Source organism: Pseudochaenichthys georgianus, chromosome 7 (genome assembly GCF_902827115.2).
Source record: "Pseudochaenichthys georgianus chromosome 7, fPseGeo1.2, whole genome shotgun sequence".
In the NCBI taxonomy this organism is placed as follows: Eukaryota; Metazoa; Chordata; class Actinopteri; order Perciformes; family Channichthyidae; genus Pseudochaenichthys; species Pseudochaenichthys georgianus.
In genome coordinates this window covers 25462649-25488434 of record NC_047509.1, presented here as the reverse complement: position 1 = coordinate 25488434, position 25786 = coordinate 25462649, and the positions used below count along the sequence as shown (strand labels likewise).

At 43.1% G+C, this 25786-nt stretch overlaps 1 protein-coding gene across 3 annotated transcripts in view; it reads right to left on the bottom strand.

Annotated features, from left to right (window-relative positions):
• Positions 1–25786, bottom strand: part of prdm16 (PR domain containing 16) — a 177987-nt gene that overhangs the window by 65359 nt on the left and 86842 nt on the right. For all 3 annotated transcript variants that reach the window (XM_071203820.1, XM_034088172.2, XM_034088174.2), the window contains exon 3: positions 17780–17827. In XM_071203820.1, coding sequence (XP_071059921.1) covers positions 17780–17827 — 48 coding nt within the window. The remainder of the gene's footprint in view (positions 1–17779; positions 17828–25786) is intronic.

Below are 25786 nucleotides of genomic sequence, written 5' to 3'. Positions count from 1 at the left end.
ACAGCAGATGGAAAGAACTTCACAGGCGTCAAGCCTCAACGCTGTAACTTAGTCTATGGTGACACGTTTGTAATCGGCTCTGTTTTTACAATTACCTGTCTTGCACCTTGTAAGGGCTTTTTAATACAGTGTTTGACTAGTTTTCTATAAAATAAACTTTTTCTGGTGGTGAAGTGTTCATGTTTGCCAATCTGCATGTGACTGTAGTTCACAGAAGCTGGGTTTAACATCCCTGCGTTATTAGCTTGCCATAAGAAGTTTGCCGTTTGTGTCAGTCTGTGAGGAGTTCAAAGACCTTACAAATCTTTCGGTTTTTGTTCAGTTCCCTAAAAAGTTGACTTTGCCTTTGAGGTATGGGAACGTTTCAAATGTAATCCCTGAATGTCATTGACAGAAATAATGGTCTTAAAACCTTTGTCACTATGGATGCATGACAGTTACATTGATAACACTGTCTTTAAATTAGAACACATGTAATCATTCCAGTAAACAACCATTAATAAAGCCTTATTTCATATGAAAACGTTTTTTTTGTAAACCAACCACACACGTTGGCATCTGTGGCTCTCTGACATCACGCCAGACATGTCTCTACTGCTATTTGGTCGAATGACTGCAAATAACTAAAGCAACATTTAGCTGGCGCAAAATTGATGTGACACACGAGTCAAACATAGAGACATCAGGAAATGTAATTGTACTGATAGATTGTTGCATCCCTTAGCTATTAAACACCCTCTCTCCTTTTCCCTCATCTTTTCAATCCTGTCCTCTCTTCACCCAGTAACCCCACCTACCCTAAACACACCCAGGGTTGTCCTGCGGTGGGCAGACAGGGCTTAGGCCGAGGATAAGAGAAAGTGCTTGGTAGACGAAGCGGGCTAATTTGTAAAAGATACAGCGGCTGCATGGCTTTCCAGGGCGCTGTGGGGGAACCAAAACATTCAGCAGATGTCCAAACAGATTCCTCGCTACACTCCGCAGTGGACGACACGGCACTGCAATAATTTACACACACACACACACACACACACACACACACACACACACACACACACACACACACACACACACACACACACACACACACACACACACACACACACACACACACACACACACACACACACACACACACACACACACACAGGCAGTCTCTTTCGTCCGGCGCAGGAATTTATTTAGCTTGGGGTGATTGCTGTGTCTGCAAGTTTTGAAGCCTTGTTAATGAATTTGAAACGGGGTCACGCTGGGATTGATGGGTTGAGAATTATGTGTGTGTGTGTGTGTGTCCTGCAGGAAAGGGAAGTGTTCAAGGAAGCTATTATGAGATCACGCAAGCTAAGCACCTTTGTTTCAATATAAAGTCGGACATTATTTTGCTAGAGATGATGCACTGTGGCAGATTTGATCAATGTCTGATCTGAGCTGTTATATACCATATGACTGTTGCTACCTGCATTTCTTAAAGCCCACGAGTGTGTGTGTCTGTGAGTTCTCACGTTTAACTTTGACCTTGTTTGCTTTCCGCAAAGTGGAAAGTAAAAGGTAAATGCAATAGGGGGCGCCTGCACACAGCTGTCCATTCAACCGATGCCACTGCATCTTCACACACACACACACACACACACACACACACACACACACACACACACACACACACACACACACACACACACACACACACACACACACACACACACAAGAGCAAGTTGTGGATATGAGCCCTTTGTCTCACCTGTCAGTCTTTGTCTTTGATCAAATATATATTTAAGTATTAATAGCACATTTCCTGGTTGAGTTTTGTATCTCTAATAACTTTAACCAATAACGTTTCCTGGATCTACTTTCTTGGCACAAACTGTGCCCGTGTGTGTGTGTGTGTTTTGTGAGTGCGTGACCACCGCTGCCCTTCTCATATCGGTCTCCCATCGCTCTGTCTTATCACAGCTCACACATACCTCGGCATTGCCTCCTGTGATTGTGTAAAAAGTCCGGGGCTTTTTTTTTTCCATGCCACAAAGACAAGCAGAGGAAAAGTGAGTCTATGAGTTCTATGTGACAATGCCAGGGTGAGCGGGCGCTGAGGTGCTGGGGATATTCTGTTATTGTAGGAACAAAGCAAATAAAGTGTCAGCCATTGAAAAGATGACTCTGCTCAAGAGGGTCAGGTCAAGCTAATTCTTTGGAAAACAATCAACTGCCATCTTGTTCTCTGCCTTAGCAGCTGTCTTAACGTTTCACTCTGACAACACTGATGGACATTTTTGAAAAACTTTAACTTTAACAAGGTCAAGGGTTAAGTTACAAGTAGGATAATACAATAAACTGCATGTTCAAAGGGCAGTTCACCCAATTAAGAAATATTGTCAGTAGCAGATAGTTGTTTTTGTTGTCACAGGCTTGTGACAATAACACTTTATTTGGGAAGATCGCAGCTTTGGAAAATGACACATTCAGAAATCCACCAGCAATGTATCTTTCTAGGATCATTCGAGCTTTTATACAAAGTCCACACAATAATTGGAACAACTTTCTACAAAATAAATAGTCCCTTTGAATACAGCAGACAATGTGTTCTGTGGAATGATGTGATTGGAGTTTGAGAGAACTGACCCTATTAATTAAACACTATAAATGCCTATTACTATATTGACTGTGCCGCTTACAAACATCGGATGCTAGGTATAGTAAGGCATGTTGTTTCAGGGCAGAAGTCCATCTGCTTTCTATTCTTCTCAGTGAGAGTCAGTGCTTTTAAATTGTGTTAGCACTGGAAATGGCTGTGCTAGCCAGTTCAATACATAGGTCAGCCAGGATAACCCCCATATCCTGATGACTGACACCGAGTGCCCCCTGGAACACAGGCCAGCAATAAAAAGGCTTCAATGAGCTGCTAAAACCCGGCAGCATGGCTAGTGTGGCTGATTGAGACAGAGGCTGTAACCGTGAAGAGAGACATTTATCTTCTGATGTCACGATGTGATGCTGTGCTGTGTTTTCTGCTGGGAGATGAAATACCTCCTTATTATGTTTAAAAACTGTAAAAAAACAAGTGTATATACATGTGTTTAGAAATCAATAATATCTTGAGCAGATGAAGGACAAGTCACAATGGATTTGTAGCAAAGACATCGGAGAGCTTTGTGCTCCCTCCGCTGCCACCCATTTGTCTACTAAGCTGCAAGATAAATGTGGAATAAAGAGTGAAAAAGATGGAGGTATAACGACAGGAAGGATACAAAGAGAAAAATAAACTGTGTGAAAGGAGGACAAAAACAGGGCTTTTAAATCTTCGGCTGATATGGCAGAGTGAGAGCCCCCCACACGACTATGAATATCTCTTCTATTATTACTATTGACCCATGTGCCATAAAGAACGGTCGGGGCTCTGCATTACTCAAGCCTGGAAATGATGCGGCTACTAAAGGGCAACGGCCTCACAAACAAACAGATACACATTTGTGTGTCGATTAAATTACAGGAAAAGTATACTGTCAGGAATAATTCCACTGAAGACAAAATATTATGAAAAATAAAGCCATTGGTTGGAGACATTTTGGAAGACGCAGTATATTCATTGTACCAACACATGAAAATGTACTACTGCCAAACAACACTTTCCAGCATTTAGACACAAATAAGGGACAATTCCTCCTAAAGGTGTGTGTGTGTGTGTGTGTGTGTGTGTGTGTGTGTGTGTGTGTGTGTGTGTGTGTGTGTGTGTGTGTGTGTGTGTGTGTGTGTGTGTGTGTGTGTGTGTGTGTGTGTGTGTGTGTGTGTGTGTGTGTGTGTCTTTGTATGTGTGTGTACTGGGGGGACACTTTGATAAATGGCCAGGTTATGGTGCTGTCACACTGAGGATGTCTATGGGGAAATACTTCCCCACAAGCACTGTGGGTGTGTGTGTGTGTGTGTGTGTGTGTGTGTGTGTGTGTGTGTGTGTGTGTGTGTGTGTGTGTGTGTGTGTGTGTGTGTGTGTGTGTGTGTGTGTGTGTGTGTGTGTGTGTGTGTGTGTGTGTTTGTAGAGAGGGGTGCAATGCTCTGGTCATCTGATTGCAGGACCGTGGTCTGGCGCATGATTAATCAAACTGATTGGATGGGGCAAATATGGTTTCTGATAGCACAAAGAGGAAGAGGGTCAGAGAGAGAAATTGATTACTTTGTTGTATGTGAAGACGTGTGCGTGGGTGTGTTTGTTGACGTGTGTGCGTGTGATGGTGCAGAGGTGTGTATGAAGGGGGCTGAAATGAAGCTGCTGTGTGTTTGAGGTTCAGGGGTCAGATACATGGAACATGAAAGACTAAAAACACAGTGCGGCGCTGCTGACACAGCCACAACCCTGTTAATATCTCACAGGGGCTACGCTCTCACTGTGAGTACACAGACTTGTTCTCGCGCACACACACACACACACACACACACACACACACACACACACACACACACACACACACACACACACACACACACTCACTCACACTCACCTACAAACACATGTATCCCAGCGCGGTACACAGCGACGTTTGAGTAATTGAGCTGTGCCATTGCAGCTTTGTAATCGCTGACGTGTCTTTACATAGCCTTTGTGCCTGAACAATAGAGTGCCAGGACTAAGTTGTCGCTGGTCACAAGAAGGGAGGAAGAGAGGGAGAGGGAAAGAGGGAGGGGGTTAAAAAGCAAACAAGCTGCTCAGCCTGCATGTATGGGTGCCACCTGGTCTTAGATCAATGCACTGACACATAGGTCATTTTTAATATGCTTTGATCTGTCACCCCAGCTGGGCCGTGTGTGTGTGTGTTCAGTGTTTGGGTGTGCTCTATCAAGCACATCTTGTTTTAGGACGACGGACACGGTGTGTGAACTATCAAATTGTCCCTTTAATAGCCCCATTCTTCTTCACTCATTATCTCTCTGACGGCCTCCCTGGAGACGTGGAGAGTGAGACAGAGATTGACCGAAGAATTGTGGCACAGAAGCAGTTTTATGTAGTTATTAATTGGAATTACATTTTGTTGATTTATGAACTGTGTGTGCGTTTAAAGTGAGTGTTCTGTTAACTGGCTGAAGGAAGTCATTAGTAGGCTAGTATTGCTAGTGAATATTTCATCTTCAGGAGCCACCAAATTCTTGAAACTCTTGAAAGGGGAAAATTGCAATTGCAACAAAAATCTCTTTCCATTTTTGTGTTGTTCCATATTTAGACAAACACAAACCGATCCATCAAAGTCAGTCCTTCTCTCAACCACACATTCTTCTCCCCTTGAACCACAGCACCTTGTCAATCATGAGCTGTATGTGAGAAAAACAACTCCTAATTGTGGGAATAGGTGGTGGCACACACGAGCATCCCTGGGTTTACTTAGTCCCAATCAGCAAGACAGGAAGATAATAACACACATTTTCCGTCTTTCTATTTTACTCCTCGCCCTCTTTCATTTTTCCGTCTCTTTCTCGCTGTCTCTTTCCTCTCTTTCTCTCATTAAATATGTTCCACCCTTTAACCCTGTGGGCAGGTGCTACTGTAATTAGCCATTATTTGACTATCAAAAGTCAGGAGTTGATTAAATGGCCGCGAAGCAGCACGCAGAGCACTTTCCCCTCTGAGCCCAGCCCCATAATTTCAAAAGCTTCTTGCAACCTGCTGAGGGCCTTTCAGGTCTGTGAGACACCGCTTCCGACCGCTGGTAAGAGCCAGTTGCCGGCGGTAATCAAAACTGATAATCTAACAGCAGAGAAAGGGGGTGTGAGGATTGGGGTGTGGGTGGAGGAGAGAAAAGAGAGTGAAAGAAAGAAATGGTAGGGGGCTTTCGGGAGGTTGGACCTCAAGCAGCGAGCCTTCCATTAGAAATGTGTTGTGGCTCCGAGGGGGCCGGTGGCCAGCAAGCGGTGAAAAATGCTGCCTTCTTAAGGCAAGTGAATGCATCTCTTTAGTGATTAGGAGCAGTAATAATGGGCACCCCTGCCTGCTACCCCTAAGTCCATTTTATTGCTAATTCATTTACCTGTTATTTCAGACTATCTTGACAGGAGTCACCTGCTAGGAAGTCATGTTTGTCAGGCAGGTATGCCCATTAGCTGGGGATCTTAAATCAGACTCACAAAGGTGCAGGGGAGTAGAAAGGCTGGCCCCATTGTTAGCAGATAACACCACACCACAGTTATCCTGACCAATGTGGAAAACCTTTTCTGCTCCGAAAATAATTACCTTCATCCCCGGAGCGATTCTTAATTAATGAATTTTTATTTTCATTATAAGTGGATTTTAAGCCGAGCTGATCTGCTCTTATGCGCCGCTGTGAAAATCCTGTACACTCTGGAAAAACACAACATCTGACCTAGTGCATTAAGGGAAAACAGCTGATTGAAAATGAGTTATGAAAACATGTTATAATCTCTTTTTGTGTGAAATTAAATCTAGCTGTTGGACCTTTAAGAACTCATTTTGAATTTGGTACAGTTTCAATCGCAGACCAACCTTTTTGCATTTCCACCGCAGAATCTCTTCTCACTGCGCAAAGCCATTAACATCAGAATAAATATTTGACTAGATATAGTTTATATTAGAATAAATCATGTCATATACATGCTACTATATTCCCTAAGGAGAATTGGGGCAAAATAATCACTTTGACTCCCTGGTTAATGTTCTGGATAATTCTCCCCAGGGAAACACTCTCTATGATAATACTCTGATATGATCATCTCGATCTGAAATGTCACAGCTGATATTAGAGCGGGGTTGACTCCCGGTGTATAGTGTATTCCCATGGAGTGTGGAAAAACCAAATGGGTTTAAATATTAACGCAGCGGATTGAAGAAGCACAACGAAATATGTAAATATATACAAATATTTGATTGGATTATTACATTTGGGTATAGACATTTTCTGTGAAAGTCTATTTCTCGAGACAATAATCACCACTGAAGAAGAAAGGAGGTGTAATTGGATTTAAATTGGGCCTTTGCCCGACACCTCAGTATTGTTGTTGGATTGCCCTCTCCTTCAGTGCCCAGACCAGACATTGAGAGTGTGTGTATGAGCGCAGTGCAGGTCACTCTCTGTGACCGCAGTTAACTGTCCCCATCCGCTTCAATGTGGCTCGCTGAATAAAAGGATTATCCACTATGAATTAGTACTAAGACACAGAAAGCCCCTCTCTCGGGATGGCGCTGCGTGTGTGTGTGTGCGTGTGTGTGTGTGTGTGTGTGTGTGTGTGTGTGTGTGTGTGTGTGTGTGTGTGTGTGTGTGTGTGTGTGTGTGTGTGTGTGTGTGTGTGTGTGTGTGTGTGTGTGTGTGTGTGTGTGTGTGTGTGTGTGTGTGTGTGTGTGTGTGTGTGTGTGTGTGTGTGTGTGTGGGATCCCCTCTCATTGCCTGCCTCTCCTGGGATCCCCCACTCGGCCTAATCATTGTTTCTCTAACAGATAATTCTCCATGTCTTCACACGTGTCTGTGCGTGTGTTTGTGTATGTGTTAATTAGCGCTGCGCCGGCTGAGTGTGCTCTTCCTTGTAATCACTTAATTAGGGGTGACGGCCCCAATGCTTGTTTACTCAATTAGCCATCCTCCTTAATTATCTAATTCACAGCAGCAACTGTCCTTGTTAGTGAGCTTATTGCAGGAGCCATACGCTGATATAGATGTGTGCATGTTTTTTTGTTGCGTTTGTTACGAAATGTTCACGGCCTTCCAAGTGTCAGAGGTTTTTTTAATGGGTAATTAATAAGACAGCAAGGCATGGGACAGTTACAATCAATCCAAATGCAGATAGGGGAAATGAAAGCAGTGTAACAATGTGCGTATGTCATTTCTCTCTTCCGCACACACACATGCATCATCAGACACTAGGCCATGCTCACGGACTGCATATGGTTGCTGAGCCACATGCCTCAGATTACTGTCGCTCTGATTCCCTGAGATTTAGTCATTAATGATAAAATCTATGTCAAAAAAAAGAAAGAAAGTGAAATCTCATGGTGAGTATGATTGATGGTTGCTTTAAATGGAGGCGTCCAGGGCTGGCTCTTTTGTTTCTCCTGACCAGCCTTGCCACTTACTCCACCACCTCCACCCCGGCTCCTTCATGTGGATTAAGGCCTGCCGTTTATTTAACAGTTCATTTGAGCGAAGGGGTGACCAAGGTGAAGCTGGTGGGGGGGCGAGGGGGGTTGGCAGGGTGTCTGTGCTGTGCCGTTGCGGGACGTCCCTTGCGGGACAGTGCCAGGCTGCGCTGTGGGGAGACGAGACAGGGCCTCCCCAGTGGACTAATGCCCTGTAATGAAGATTAAGACTCAGTCAAAGACCGTACTGTTCAGCCGAGATCGGAGGGAAGGAGAGAGGGATGGAAGGAGGGGGGAGAGAAGGAAGTGAGGATCAAGGATAAAGTAGGGATAGAGAGGACAGAAACCCTGGTTTTCGAAATGTGTTTAAGGGTGGATTATCCTAACTTGCAGCAACAGGTACAGACACCACCAACTATAAAAGGAAAAATGAATGCTGGGATTCATTGTTTTAAGAATAAACCAAAACTGTTCTTTTCTACATCAACATTTCTGAACCAGCTGGACTTTTTTTTTGTCAATAATGCGATGATTGCATTACAAGCGATATCCTTCGAAACCTCCTAATCACTGCAGCCACAAACCTCTAAAGAGCAATTCAGTGAAACAGAAAACAATGTAAAAATGCCATTCTGCATTCAATAAGTGCAAAGTAGGAACATCTAAAAAAAAATCCTTACGTTAATATTTGGTAATTATATTTTAGCCCTATTTCAAATGCACATCTATTTTCCCTTGTTTTACTCTCGCCTGGGTTGATACAAATCATGTCAAATATTGTGAAAATTCGGCCAAGTCAAGAGCTCCCATGAATGCTGTATTGCTTACCGACACATTTAGTTTGTAAAATCATTATAATTTATTCCATTTATGTCAATAATTAGTTTCTTTATTATTTGGATCACCGTAAGCTGTTGCCACTTCAACATTGACTCTTTTTGGGGTAGAAAGTAGCTCAACTGCTTTTAGTTTCTCTTTGTAAGTCCCTTCTAGCTGCCTTCGGTATTAGTGAAAGTAGCACATGCATTTGAAAACGTTTCAAACACTACACATGATAAAGAAAAAATGTCTGGCCTCAACAGACATGTACACACATACTGTAAGCAGAGGTATCCTCATGTGTATGTAATTAAGTGTATGTCTGTGTCTGAGGCCCTCGCTGGAATGAAGACAGTTACCCAGAGCAGCCTGAACACACGGCACGCTTCACTTAGCGCTCTGTGGCTAAAAGCTCCCTTAAGACCTGTTACACCCAGACACACTTCCACTGTCTCTTGCCATTACCTCATCCTTTACTCCTATCTCAGCCCGAGTCACTTTTTCTCATATTCTTTTCCTCTTTTTTTAACAAATTCTCAAATGTTTTGACTATCTGAAATATCCAAGGGGGAAGAGTGATGTGCGGACACAGCGATGGATGGATGGGTAGGTGGGTGGGTGGAGAAAGGGGGATCTTTTTTCACATGACCTTGGTGGGCCAGCCTCTCACCCCCACTCCCTGCCTCTCCTCCCCAGACGGGTTGTGTCTGTGACTGGCCTGCCAGTTCTTGCCTCTCTTGGGCATTCTGGCATTCCTTCCCCTTTGTGCCCCATCCCCCTGCCTCCGGCTGTCTCCTGCCCTCTGAGGGTTTCCATCTTTACTGAAGCTCACTCTCCTGCTCCGTCTTTTGCCCGTCTAACTATAGACATCCTCTGTGTCAACACCTCCCCATCTCCCACGCCATCTCTGTTTCTCTGGCAGTATTTTGGTCTTTCCTCTTCACTAAATGTTGTGAAAAATCACAACAAAGAGGAACATTATAAAAGTTAGATGTGGTGTGTCAAGAGGCCTGTTTTACTCGTATATATCCCATGTATATTCTCAGAGCACGAGACGTTAGGGTATCTTGTGAGATATTCCCAGCTGTGCAAAATATAAAGATACGATTTTGTGAAAGGTATTCTTAGCTGCAACAGCTGGTAGACGGTAGACGCGTCTGCTGTACAGTGTGACAGTCAGAGCACTTCTGTATCACAAAAGAAATACTCCCCTTTACGAGGTGGATTTTTCAAATGCACCCTGCCGTTCTCACGCACAGATGAAGGCAGATCCTTGTCTGACACGTGAACATATTTTTGAGGAGCAGGACCACACAACTCTCTGTTCTCTGCCTCCCCCTGGCTTCTAAGTCTCCGTGGCAACGCCATGCGGGCCGTCATGTTATTATCACCGATGCTTGACCAGCCGGCCTTCTTCATTCACACTGTCTGCTTAATGAACTCACTGCGTGTGTTTTTGAAGCTGTGAGCGCCAATTGTCCTTATAGGATGACTTTAATCCTCAAGAGGCCAAAAGATGTGAAGTAAGATATCTCAACTTTAAAATGTCCAATGACTTGGCAGTTTCCATATTCAAATGTTTTACAATATGATGACCTTGGGTTTGGTATCAACATAAGAACATCAGCATTGGGTTTGAATCTAGGGAATTTCAAGGGTTAAAGATGACCTATTGTGCAATTATCCAATTCCAACTCTACTGTATTAATTTAAATGTGTGACTCCACAAAAGTAGGTTTGCAAGATCACAATTGAAAATCATTTATCTCAAAGTGGCCTTTTATGTAGGCCCTTAGTTTATTCTCTGACTAAACCAAGTTGTTGTATCTCAAATTCAAATTAGTTTGTGATGTTTAATAATGCTTGTACACCTTTGTTTCAATAAGCTACAATAAATACAATGTTAGGCCCAGAAACCATTTAAGCTGCAATAACGCATAATAAGTAAGTTCAACTGACATTTAGGAGAGGTTTAGTATTAGGGAACAACAGAATGTCTTCATGAGGATAGTAAAAACAAATGTGTGAAAGTGAGTGTGTGACTGTGTGTGTATGTGCAGAAACTCATGACGTCCCCCGCAAATGTCAGAATATCGCCCTCCTCCTTTTGTTGGGTGACCCCAGAGAATGTTTTGGAATGGCCACTGAGAGAGAGGGATTATGTAGAGACAAAGACTGCGAGAGAGAGAAAGAGAGAAATATAGAGAGAGTGAAAGGCACAAGAAAAGAAGGAGAGAAAGAGGGAAAGAGGGAGAGGTCAGGGAGCCAGCTGATGTGAAAGTGCCTCCGATCACCTCGTGCTTCTCCTCCGCCCCCTGGCTCTGTCTCTCTCTATCTGTTCCACTCTTTCTTTCTTCAGTTCCCACTTGAATTCCTCTCCCAGCGCTTCACTCCATTATGACGTCGGGTTTTGATCGGCGATAACAACAGAGATGCGTCAGTCAGGGCCCACACACACACATACACACACACGTTTAAAGTGCCACTGCAAGTTAAAAGTGGCCCTCAGACTCCCGCACACACATATACATGATCACAGTGACACACACAGCAGTGGCCTTTGAGTGAATGCTCCTCACAGGGCATAATGACAGCATTCTGCAGTGGCCATAGCTGGGACAGTTCCCACAGACAAGACAGACACAGAGGGACAGAGAAAGACCATTTCTCTCTGTCTTCACCTCTCCTCCTACTCCCCACCTCCCCTCCAACAACCCTGACTTTGTCCAGACCATGTGACCATCAACAGATCAGCCCTATTGGCTGGACAGATGACTTATAATTGGCTTATAAAACCAACCTAACCAGTGATTATAGACATATACAAAAATATACTTTGAATATCAAATACCTTTGGCATTTAAGTGGGGTCTGAACAGTTTCTAGCGTGCTGGAAATGTTAAAATGAACTTTTATGACTACCTTTGCAACATTATAAATAAATAATCAATATGACACCTCCTGCTAAGCGTTCAACTACAGGCCGGCATATAAGGAGTGCATTCAGCCATGACTGCAAGTGTTTTTTGGAAACATCTTGAGCAGACAGATCATAAGCAGATTTGCAGGAGTGAAATCAGATGGATCTGTTATGCTCGTGACCTCCATACTCCAAATAGCTTCCTAAAAGCTGTACAGGGCCACCCTCCAAATCTGTGAGTATTTCAGTGGAGTATTCATCTTCAAATTCACCTTCTCTAAGCACAGGTCGATGTTAGGTGGCAAACGGTATGCTTTGGAAGATTATCCCGCCTTACATTCCCCAACATACATGATTTCGACCTTGTGAGCTCAGTCCCTGCATATTTGTGTGTCTGTCTGCGAGGGGCCACTCCCCATCCCTGCAGATCCCACCACACAAACACTACATGGAAGCTCACTGCTGACTGCCTCTGGTTTCAAACTTGATTTTTTCCTCGTCTGACGTGACACAGGGCAGGATTTGGCGATGTATATTTTCAAGGGGGGGATGGGAATAAAGGTGGTGACGGTGGTGGAGCTGGGTGGGGGGGCAGGTTACGGAGCAAAATGAAAACATGTCACTCAGGGGCCATTAAAATGTAACCCTGCCCAGCAGAAGAAAGGCACCCATATCATCATTAAGTCATCTCGGGGCGAAGCGAAAACCGCAAATATTATTCCTGCACCCCCCCCTCCAACACTCCTCCTCTTCTTTTCCTTCAGATGACAGAGAAGACGAGATGATTGGAGCTACGCAGTGTATGCTCACTGCCCGAGGATGACAAGAAGATGTTTGGGAACTTCCTGATCATGCATCGGTGTGTATGTTTTCAAGAGCAGACATGAGGAAAAGCATACAGGTACAGTCTGCCCTTCTCACTTTGAGTTTGGGTTGGGCAATATGTTTACAGTTTCCAAGCTGCCACTGTCCCCTTATTTGAGGGCGGACCGTTACATCTCCAAAATAACAACCACCCAATCATCGATATATTCATCCAATATCGTAACCCTACTTTGGGCAAACGCTTCTATGTAGCTTTAAATCTTAACTACAGCACCTACTCTTCCTAATCAGAAAATGTTTAAATTAATCCTATCATATTTCATTTTATTAAATAAAATGTGTGAAAAAAGTAAAAAACGAATCCTCACCCTGTCGCAGAACCTATATAAAGTCTCAAATTGCTAACTACACTTATACTAACTTACTGCACTATATAGTAGTTATACTATACATGGATATAGTACGCAATTCAAATATAACAGATATACATGTAACAGAGATATGTTGGTTAAAGACAACTTTCTAGTCCATTTAATTTATGTTCAGGTGTGTATGAGGATGGCCATTTCCTGCTATGTGGGCGCATCACTCCATAGTCAAGTCTTCACCCATGTGAGCCCACTGCCACGCCCTGCGCACGCACACACACACACACACACACACACACACACACACACACACACACACACACACACACACACACACACACACACACACACACACACACACACACACACACACACCACACACACACACACACACACACACACACACACACACACACACACACACACACACACACACACAGAGCCACCTCTGTAACCAGGGGGCATTTGTGACGTTCAGCATTATGAAAAATGGCTTGCCCCCGTGGCGCACTGGGGTGGCAGTGATTATAATATCCAGATAATCATTTCAAACAAATTATCATAATTATCAATCAATCATGAGCCTATTTAAGCAGGGGGAGGGATGGGGGAGTGTGGTGCTGCTGGCAGGGGGTAAACTATGGCCCGGAGCACTGGATCACTTATGTGACCCGTGAGCCTCCCTCTGTCCACATAATAGCCCTCATACATTTAGGGTCATTTAGCTAGCATATTTAGAGATTCAATTCCCCAGCTTGATATGAGGGAAAAAAAGACATTCACACACACACACACACACACACACACACACACACACACACACACACACACACACACACACACACACACACACACACACACACACACACACACACACACACACACACACACACACACACACACTCATCAACTCACAACTGCAGCTGACCCCCATTTGGCTCTCTCGTCTTTCAACATGGAGTGGGAAAAATCTACTTATAGGTCAGGGTTCATATCAACCCCTCTCATTTTCCCATTTGCAACTAATGCTGCATCTTAAAAACACATTTACTCGATGATGTAGGAGAAACAACAGCTAGGGCTGGACAAAAACGACATAATAACACATCTTTGTCAACAACAGAAAGAAGATCACTATCTGGAAATCATCGAGAAATATGTTAGGCAAGCATGTCCACTATCACTCAGACAAATAGAAGAGGAAGAGTGGCACATGCGGACAAACAGAGACCTGATCGTCTTACAGAGATATTCCGCGGTATCTTTTCACAGTAAATCCCCTGTGAAAAGCAGCATGAATTGATTCAATCTCAGTGGTATTGAGAGGTGAATGAATAGGGCTTGTAGAGAGAGAGACAGAGAGACACGGAAAGTGAGAGAACCAGAGAGATAGAAGTAGAGAGATAGATAGTAGCCTTCAGGGGGAGATGATCGTCTTGGGAAAAAAGCAATCAGTGCTCATTGATTTTCTCTGCTGGTTGAATGGAGGGTGTCTATCTGGAAGTCATTATCTGCCACCTGATCTGCTGGAGTGTTTACACACGTCGGGATGGACAGCGGCGCTCCTCTGAAGATGAGGATTAACACTCACACACACACAGACACACACACAGAGCACTGACTGCTTTCTTTCACCCTGCTCCCTATCTGGCTACCATACTTTTAAATCTAAGGAATCCAAAAAGAAATACAAGTCCTCCGATACCCTATTAACTTCCACACACACACAGACTTAAGTGTCTGTGCAGGGTGTGAATGAGAACATACGTAAGAAGGGCCTAGACAGCTAAACAGACATATAGTCCTGTTTTGTATGGCCGGACCAGACCAAATCAAACAATCCCTGATCCTATCACCAATAGCCACTGATAGCAATCTATAGCTCCAACAACACTACACCGTCTGCTGGGAGAGAGGAGGGGATGAAATGAGAGGAAGAGGATGGATAAAGTAAGCAGAGAGGGAATTCCGATAATGCTACTTTTTATTCTCTGCCCGTGGGTGGGGTGTGAAGATGCATGTGTGTAATCCAATACGGCTCGGCCCATGTCGAAGCAAGGGCTGCATATGAATCCGAGGCCTTAAACCTCACACACACACACACACACACACACACACACACACACACACACACACACACACACACACACACACACACACACACACACACACACACACACACACACACACACACACACACACACACACACACACACACACACACACACACACACACACACACACACACACACACACACCACACACACACCACACACACACACAGCAGTAAGCTCTGGGCAGCTTTCAGTAAGTGGACTGGAGAAGCTACAATAACATTTTTGCTTCCGTTTTATCCCTCGCCTTAACCCCGACTCTGCCAGTGCCCCCCACTCGCCTTCACATTCTTTCAGGACTGACTCAGCAACGTGCAATGAACCTGTGTTTGTGGTCGGTTTAAATAAGTCAATGCCCGTTTCTATGATAACTGTATACAGTAACTATATTTATTGTATACATATTTTTCTGCTTTAAAGATGAATATAAATATGCAGATTTTTTGAGATTTTAATTTACTTAAATTGTGTCAGATCAGAAATAATGTTATTATTTATTTAATTAGAGTGAAACGTATCTATGTATCTACACAGTGTCTGGTATAATTCAGTATATAATTAATTTTAGAATTAAATAACTTTTGGTCTTTTGGGTACCAAATATGGGGGTTGGTGTTCCCTGTGCACACACAACAGATGTTTTACTGTAATATAAGAGCTAATAACACTTACAGTCATGCAAAACCACACACTCACACACACACACACACACACACACTTTTCAGCAGTTAACTACTTTATTCAAGCTACAACTCAATTAACATTCTGCCTCAATCAAGCATAGCGATGTTAATGACATGGTGGAGAAAGGAGTCAATGTTTATGTGCCTGTGTGCGTTTGTGTGCGTGTGCCAGTGCCCTGTGTCTGTGTGACTGCACAATGTGGATGAATGAGTCATGTCATAAGGAATGGCTCATGCATAATTTCATTCATATTCATAACAGCCATGTGGTCTGCCACCGCCCGATGAGGGCCCACCGCAACTCACACTCTGCATAATGAGATGTGGCCAGTGTGTGTGTAGGTGGTGTGTTTAGATGTGATGTACTGTAGGCAAGCATACAGTATGTCTGTATTCTGTCATCTGTGTGCGTATTGCAACTTCCCGCTCCGATTAGTGCATGGATGTGTGTCTTTTTACATGTGAGTGTGTAGATGTGTGTGTGGGCAGAGTGGTGTGCACGGGCCACCCTTATGAAGAAGGCGGTTTATAGTAGTTTATAAAACCGTCTAGTTTTTTCCACATTGTACGAACATGTGGGGAAGAGGGCCCAGCCCAAACCAGTTGCGGTCAGTCCTTTAAATAAGCTCATTGACTAATGTAGGATTTCACATCAACCGAGCAGTCAGTGATTTGCATGCCCGCCTGTTTATAGAGGGTACAGCTACAAGACCCTTGACCTGAAATGCAAATGAGGAAATTAAAGTGATTTTGTTTTTCTAAGGGCCAAATTGGTCATAATTGTAAATGATGCCAAAACAGGTTTTAAGTGAAATACGTCTTGCTCAGGTTGGTCACAAGGCATCTCCTCTCACACACTGCTTTTATTAAGGAGAGCTGGATTACAGTATGGAGGGGAAATAGTTCACCATTAGATCTTCTGCTGATGTTTTTACCTTCCTGTCATGTAAGATAAGACACAACGCATACATATACTTGTGTGGCTTACTCCAAAACTCAGTTCCAATTTATTTGATGGCTAAATCCATGATGGATGCCACAACATAATGGTTGTTTTGTAGATCTGTTCTGTCAACCAACTATAATCAAAATCAACTTCGGAATTATAAACACATTTTTCTATTTAAAACTCATATGGTAAAACTAAATAAAAGTCTTCAAGACAATGCAAACAGTAGGTTTTAAAATATTTAAAATACTGGGGCCTCTAAAACTCACTCACATGATAAAAACTATATAATTTACTGCTGTCCCATTTCCAACCATTGATTTCTGCTTTAACCAACGTGCCATTGACTCGTGTTGGAGCTACGCCTGCATGGCTTCAGTCATTCTGAGAAAGAGTGTCCACTCTGCTGCAGCCATTGTTCTTTCATGGACCATTAGATGGACATGAACTCTCTCGCTGTCCTTTCTTGACCCGCCGACACTGGCCGTAAAAGCAAACTGCCCACCCTCTTCAATAAATGTATTACCTCATAAAGTGGTCAGTGACTGGTCAATGGGACGTGTCGGTCAAAGTGTGTGTGAATGTGTTTTTGTCTGAGTGAAGAAAGGTTTTCTGTTCTTTGATAAGAACGGCCTAATAGTTACTGAAACACTTGCCAATGAATCCAGCTTTAAAACAAAGAAGCTTTATTTGCTCGACTGAAGCTTTTGTAGGAAGCTCAGAGAATGTAACACCAATTTAATATTCTATCATGTTATCAAACTGCACCAGTCAGACTATATTTTCTGTACACCAGAAAAATGATGAAGTACATGTGATCAAGCTCCACCAGAGGAGTGGAGAGGAAACATTGTCACATTTTCTGACAAATACAAAAATAAGTATTCCTTGTATGCTGAATATAAACTTCCACTTTATGTATCCACCCTAACACGATGATGTCTTTCCATTTCTTTGATGTATAGGTTAACCCAGCAGGATTGCTGGAGGTACACACATAGGATTAATGAAATATAATAAAGAGGTGAGACCATCCTACCTTTTTGATGCAGCTGTCAGGGGAGGCTTCCTCGTGGTCATTCATCATCTGTTAACACACAAACAAAATTGAGATTGAGAATCTGTTTATTAAGGCATTAAAAGAGAATATTGATTTCTGCGTTCCAGAGGGCCTCAGCCATGGCTTATGACATCGCTGCTCGAGGACATGAGCAAAGGGTGTTCACAGTTCATCACACAGACCCTCTGGGCTGCAAATGTGACCAGAGGGATATCATAATGGACTGAGAGGTCACACAAACACACACAGAAGCAAACACAACACTACACGCACACACCCACCCTGATGAATGAATGCCCCGCAGATTTGACGTTAATTCTCCGCTTCAGCGTTGCAGGACATTTCGCTGAGACCGTGTCCGTGAGTGTGTGTGTGTGTGTGTGTGTGTGTGTGTGTGTGTGTGTGTGTGTGTGTGTGTGTGTGTGTGTGTGTGTGTGTGTGTATAATTAAGCCTTCAAGCAATATTTACTGGGGGCAGATGGGTGGTAGAATACTCCCAGTGTCTGCCAGAGGAAATGGAGGAAGTGGGGGAATGATGAAGAGATGGAGCTGCCCCTGCTGCAATGAGAGGGCATTTCACATATAATGTCAACCCAGAGTCTCTCTCCGTCTCTTTCTCTCCTTCTCTGAAGCCCATTGATGGCCACTGAAGATCAAAGAAGAGGGGCAGACTGTTTTCTGAGCAGTTTGAGGTTTGGTGGGGGATCAGCGTGGTACTTTACTGAATGTAAGTGAAATTAGGCCTATACAACTCCTTAAAGCACAGACACATTGCATATCTGATCCTCGCTTTTCCTGCACCGTATCCTCCTCATCAGCCGTTTCACAGCATGTGTGTTGTTTGGGTGTTGTGAAAAGACTGGCTGCCTTTACATTAGAGCTGACATATCAAAGTTTGTATTTCCTAAGCCAGCGTTACCCCTCCGTGATTGGGAAAGAGACATTTATCTACTGTGGAATCTGCTGTGGAAACTGTGGAGCCATTCTTTCACTTGTGGCATACAGCAACTTCTCTTATGCACCTTTCGACACAAGGCTTCAATTCACAAGAGGTGATTATTGTGTGCATGTGGATGTGCTTCTGGATGAACTGTCCATAGGTTTCTCTGTAAGACTATTCATTCTTCAGTGAAATAGAAAGACTGTTATCGGAAATCATAGCACATAGAAGTTCACTCTTAATTCTGCCTTCTCTCTTTCTGACTGAATAGTGAACCAGATGGGCCATATGTGCACCAGTGTGCCGTACCGAGTGGTTTCCTATATTAAGCTGTCGGGGGATCTTTTTCTCAGCCTCAGCCAATGGGAGCAATTACACCACAGATACTTACAACAGTGTTTTCAGCCGACTTACACATCATCCAAACCTTTACAGAAGCTTTGTGTAACTGACATCAGGTGTAAACAATGCAAAAACATTGTATCCGCCTCAGAATGTGTCCGTTTGTTTTGACTTGGAACTGTAGCTATTCTGTTTTCAAAATGCGCAGACAGAGTTTTGAGGTTTGGTAAGTTTCATTAAAATCTGATCAACATGTGTGCATGAGCTAGAGAGTCTGGTTTCTTTTCAGTTTGATGGCATTGAAAAATACATTGTAGTATGTATTATTCTCAAATCATCGTGTGCATTTTGCTCCCAATGAAAGGGAATGAAACAATCTCAATAAGCCAAAGAGTTGTGAGTTGGTATACGTGATCAAAAGTGTTTCTTTGAACATCAGGTTTAAAAGTGCTTTACTTCCTGCATATAGTTTGTCAGTAGGTAATAACACTGGCCTCTATGCAGCATCTTCTGAGGGTGTATGTGTATGTATTGTATTTCTGAGGGTGAGAGAAACGTTTGCTTTTTGTAAAAAGAACCAACACTGTTACAACATGGCAACTTCTTTTATTTGTACTACTTTGTTTACTTATCTATAATGTGGAATACATGCTTCAGTGTAACAGCTATGTTGGGTAAAATAGAAAGGGGTTTCGGCATAACTATTTAGTAGTAAGAAAGACACATTGCCTTAATGTTTCTGCTCTGTAAGTAAAAGTGTGCTTGTGAACTTTAAACATGGCGATAATAAAAACAGAGAGAGAGGGAGAGAGTCAGCAAGGGAGAGGGGGAGAAAGAGGACTTCCCCTTTCTGGTAATGCACAAGACCAGCTGCAACAGTTTACAAAACCAACAGCTTGGCTGGGTCATCTAAAATGCTACCAGGCGTTCAGCAGGACCGTTTCTGGACTTTCCCCCTGTTCTGTATGCTAAATGCCAAGTGTAAATATGTGTGTGTATCAAATTGTGCAAGAGTAACCTAAAACTGTAGAAGACATGCAAGCAGACATGAGCGGTTTTACTGATGCCTTAATGTCTTTCAGCTTCAGGTGGGGGGTCGGGAAGGTGTGGGCTTTCGATCGTCCAAACCTCAGTTTTGGTTCCAGAAACACTGAGCTGACTGTCAGGACAATGCTAACTATAAAGCTTCATGGCTTTGATATCTATGCAGATATAATCCAAACTGTTTGTCTGTTGAAAAGTTACCAAATTAGGTTTATTTATTTAATGAAAGGAGAGTGGTGAACAGGGTTTCCAGCGGGTAAGCAAGGGCTGGTGCAAAGATGACTAACTGTAACACAAGGGCAGGTGGAGATGCTCTTTCAACGCTGGCATACTGTGTCACACACACACACACACACACACACACACACACACACACACACACACACACACACACACACACACACACACACACACACACACACACACACACACAAGGGCACGAACACGCTCACTCAAACACAGCAGACGAACACACAGACAGACAGACAGACAGACGCACGGCATGGCCTAGCCCTGCAGCAGAACCCCGCCAAGCAAATAAATAAGCTATTAATTAGGGAAGGAAAATGTGATTGGCCACTGACTGGCGGTGCTATGATTTATTGCACGTGTCACCGTCATCTCAAAGTCATTTTTACTCGGGGTCGGTGAGACAGGTCCAAATAGAGACTGGCCTATGTAGAGAGGGATAGATTTTCCACTACACAGAGAGAGGTAAAATTGTCCATTTGTTCTGTATCTACCCTGCTGAATGCTGACATGTCAATATGTCTTATGGAAAAGAGAAAACACTGCGAGGGTAATTAAAAAGTGTGTGTCAGAGTGTGTGTAGGCTCACAAACGTCTCTCTCTGGCCCATATGACCTGAAACATAAACAAATCCAGCCGTGGCTTGATGAAAGTGCAGCCACCTGCAGAATCCTTCCACCAAGAGCTGTCTAGAGTCTAGACCCTCATTAGGGCTGTGTGTAAAAGTGTGTGTCTGTGAGAACGTATGTAAGTGTATCTCACCGTGTCTGTTGTGTGTGTGCTTTCACACAAGGAGGGAGGGAAAACCCCACCGATATTAGAGTTTCACTGCACAGCTTTTGTTATTGGACATGGTCAGGAGTTTTTCAACACCACTTTAGCACCATTCGTATTGACACGCCATGATGACCAAGCGGACAAAGAAAACACAACGTGGGGAAAGACACTCAGTTAGTGGACTGCCTCATTGTTTTCACAAGAACTGTCACAGCCTGAAACACATGATGGAGCGAAATCCCGCACAGTTTATTTCCAGAGCTCATTTAACGTGAACAAACAGCAGAAATGCCCGAAGAGGGTTTTCTATCCAGGGCCCATAAAGCATATGTTGTGGTTTTGCATGTGCAGCTCAAGTCAAACCTTCAGAAAAAGACCCATCCATCATGACTTATGGCCACGCCAATGGGAAGGCGGAGAGGTGGACCTTACAAAGCGTACTCATCATCATCCTCAGGCGCTAGTAGAAGAAGAGGGCCCCACTAGGAAAATGTTAGCATTCTGTTGCCAAAAACAATTCTCCTCGACTCTGGGCAACTCTGGATAATATGAGGCAATACAGCAACACGGCCCAATAGATGGCTGCGGATGTCACAAAGCCACAAGTTTCCAACAAGAAACAGCAGCAAACAAACCTCAGGTTTTTTTTAAACAGAGCCCTGACTGACAACCCATTGGTTGCAAGAGCCACACCAAGAAAGCCACAAATTGAAAGTTTTGCTATGCATTTATTGGGAACTTTTGCAGCTCCTTGGCACGTTGACAGGATTTCATTGTGGTAGTAAGGCCCTGGACGAGTTATTGATCTTGTTGACGTATAAATGGGAGAGGAAGCGGTCTTTCGCTGTGGGTCGTGTTGAATAATAAACTGCATAGAAAGTGAATTTGTGTCGGAGAGCAAGAAAGAGAAGAAAAAGAAAGAAAGAAAAACGAGAGGAGAGGCTCTGTTTCTCGTTGCTGGAGCCTTTAAAATAGATCTAACCGTCATGTCAAACATGATCTCAACACATGGATATGACTCCTCTGATTCCTAGATACTGGTGAATCTGATCGGAATACTTAATAACAATCAATGCAACAGCGCGGCCGCTCCAAAAGAGGAAGAAAAAGAAGTGGGGGTACAAGTCTTCAGTGTTTTGAGAGGTCTCTCACTATCAACTGAACTCCCTGATAACAAACCTTTCGCACGTTTGTGCCAGAATCTGTTAGAGATTGTTTGACTAAGGATATGTCTGAATCAGTCTGCTTTTTAGCATTAAGTCTGATGGTGACTACTGGTTGCAGTTCCAAGTCCATTCTCTGGCTTGTTCTTTAAAAGGGTGTAAGATGGGGCTATTTCAGGACTTCCCAAAGATAGGGACCTTGACAGCTGATCCAAAACAAGCCCCGAGTTATGACTTCTTAAAAACATGCCTTAACAATGAGGTTGCTCACAGAACTTTAGTAGGGAGGCGGGGAAACTAAGGCAGGAGAGAAGGAAACAGATTAGACTTTAAAGCGTCTTTGTGTTCAAGAAAAGCGCTATAGAAAATAAATGTATTATTATTAACAGCACAACTAAATACCAGGAAACTGGGCGTCCATCAGATAAAATATATTTATGAAAACTTTAATAAGTGGACGTCTTGAGGTGCCTAGGCCAAGACAAATATCAAGGGGAGTTCTGATAGGAAACTTTCACTCCATCTCTTTGTCTTAGTTGATAGAGAAGGTAATTATTAATATAATCACAGTTTGGTACCTTAACTCCGTCTCCACTTTGCTGTGAAGCTTAATGTGAGAACATCATATTGGTTAAAGGTAAACAAAAGGATGCCAAAGGAATGCATGAGATACCATTGTCTAAAAAGGAGGATTAGATTGACACTTATCACGACACGCTAAAGCTAACACTGTTACCCAACCCTACATCCAGATGGGTCTATGCAGGGTGTGGCCTATGACGGAACTGAGAACTGTCGGTGAGATAGAGCTTAGCGCACAAAGGTTAGATTTGGAAGGCAAACACTCAACTATTGTGCGACTCTGGAAAGTCACGGCCACTTGGCAAATACAAACGGCTGATATTTACAGAACGAGCATTGACCCCGAATGTCCTGAGAGTCTTTGTGTGATTTATGAGGAAAATGCCATAGTGAAATATCCTGGCAGGGTTTGCATTGACTCCGGACAGGCTTGTCTCATCATTTAAATGTACTGTGTGATTCACAGGTCTTGCAGAGACATGCTTGTTCGAGGTGCCACACAATATATTCTGGATAAAAATGAGTGGATTAAATATGTGTATTCATACGTATGACAGTTGGATCGTTTGAACTCAAGAAAGTGATGCCACAAAGGTGAAGTGTTAGTAAGCAAACAAACCTTGGGAAAGAAGCTAATCTTCTTCTTTTTTTTTTTTATTCTTTATTTATTTGGAGTCACATTATAATACAAGTACAGTTTTTCAAATCATCTATTTTTAGAGACCCGACAGTGACAAATGAAATAGCAAACAAAATTAGTCAAAATAAAATAAAAACGAAAAAGTACACAGAGGTTGTTTGAAATAGCAAATGTCTACACATGTACATATGCATTCATATCAACATACATATATGCATACAATACACCCACACATACATGTGTCCATACATACACATCTATATACATTCAATCGGTGTATAGGAACAGTCAAACAAGGGATGGTCGTCTTTGGGATATGTAAATTCTCCACTTTTTCCATATTTCCTCAAATGTGTTTTCCTGTAGCCTCAAGAAGCTAATCTTCATGAATAAGGAAAGACAGGACTCCGAAGGGATGTGGAGGGAAACAGCAGGAATCTGCAAATGTATTAAAAGGGTCATATTTTCATGGGGGCCTTGTATGACCATCCATCACTTGACGTCCAAGGCCCCTTATCCTTTTAAGGCCGTTGACTCTGAACTTGATATCGACAGAACCATACAGATAAATTATCTCCCTGGCCTTCGCTTTATTGATAAGTCATTTGGGCAGATGATCAGTAATAATCATAAGTGAATAAGGGTGTGCCAATAGATCTCGCACTAGCAGATGTTGTGACAGCCGCAGGGTCGAGGCCCAATAAATAACCCCACCTTTTGGCCTAAGAGGATTGCCTACACAGCATCAGGGGCAGCTGTGGCATGCCTTTCAGATAATGATATATCACGTCCTGCCTCTTCATTTTGATAAAGGTTGCAGTTTATCGATATGTGGCAGCAGGAAGAAAAATAATATTGCCTTATTTCTAATGATCTCCTATTCTTCCCATGACACCTATTGCCTCGGAGCAAGCAGGGGGTTATGGGAGTAAGATTTAGGGTCTTGCCTTGAGGGCATATATATCGAATCAAAGGTCATGCCACGGATGCTTTTCATTTCACATACTTCAGCTGAGCGAGATGCTTGCGCAGCCTATGCATATATGAATGTTTACATTTATGAGCTACATAAATCTGATATCGGCTTTTCAGCTGAGCAATGTCATATGTTTCATATCTCCATTTCCCTTTGCAAACGGAATTTGTGTATTTAGAAATATACACCAGACCACACTGTCTGTCTCTCAGTCGAGTGCCAATATCAAGCCCTAATTCAAACCAGGAATTCCTTTAGGTAGGTAGAAAAGGACGCGGAAACACAGAGAGGGGGATCTCTCATCGCATCAGGGGCTTTTCTGGACAGCGGCCACTGAGATATTGTCACGTGACGACGGATAACTGGCGAGTAAATTACGTATCGTTTATCGGGGTCCGGCTAAATATTTACAACGTTTGCATATTTTAACATAAACAGAGGGGTTTTAGTAGCTTTTCATTCCTCTGCTCTCCCTCTTTCTTCTAATCCAATATGTGTACAGGAAGAACAAGCTGGCTCAAACAAGAAGACAAGATGTGGACAGAAGTTAAACAGCAAGACTTAGGGAAATGAGGAGAAAGGTAAATACTTTTTGAGAAAGCTATGATCTGTACTTGTGTGTGTTAGTCGGTCAGGCATCCCCTGCAAATCCATGCTGTGGCTTTTCTCCATTTTTGACCACACACATGTATACTAGGCGTTTGGGCGCGGGCCCAAACATAGAAGTGAAAAGTCTCTAGTGACTTGGAGGCTAAGTGCGTGTATATATTGGTCAGTGCTTGGGACAAGCAGGGGCTTTCTTTAGGACTCCGAGGGTTTATACCAAGGTCATGCCCTACACACGAGGATGATTATGATGATGCTTGAGAAGGCCAACGCCACGCCGAGTGACTCGCTGATGAGATTTCTCCTGTATATAAATAAACAAGGCCTGCTGTGGATTTCCTGCTCAGAGCTAAGAGTGTGTTTTTGTTTGTGTGCAATAAGGTTACTTTGGTGATATTATTTTTGATCTGAGAAAAAAGTTTCAGAACCATTACATTATTACAGGAGTAAAAGTTATTCAGTGTTATTATCAAAGACTTCCCACAGCTCCTCTGTGTTCTGTACACTAAAAGTATCCACAACGTTTCTTAGCTTAGTCTTAACTCTCTCAATGGTCTGTTTGTACTGGTATGGCCTCTATTTACAGGGAAGACTTAGAGCTTAGCTGTTAGGTCATCAGTAGGACAGAGGTGAATAGTTTGATGTGTGCTGAGGAAAGAGTTAACAT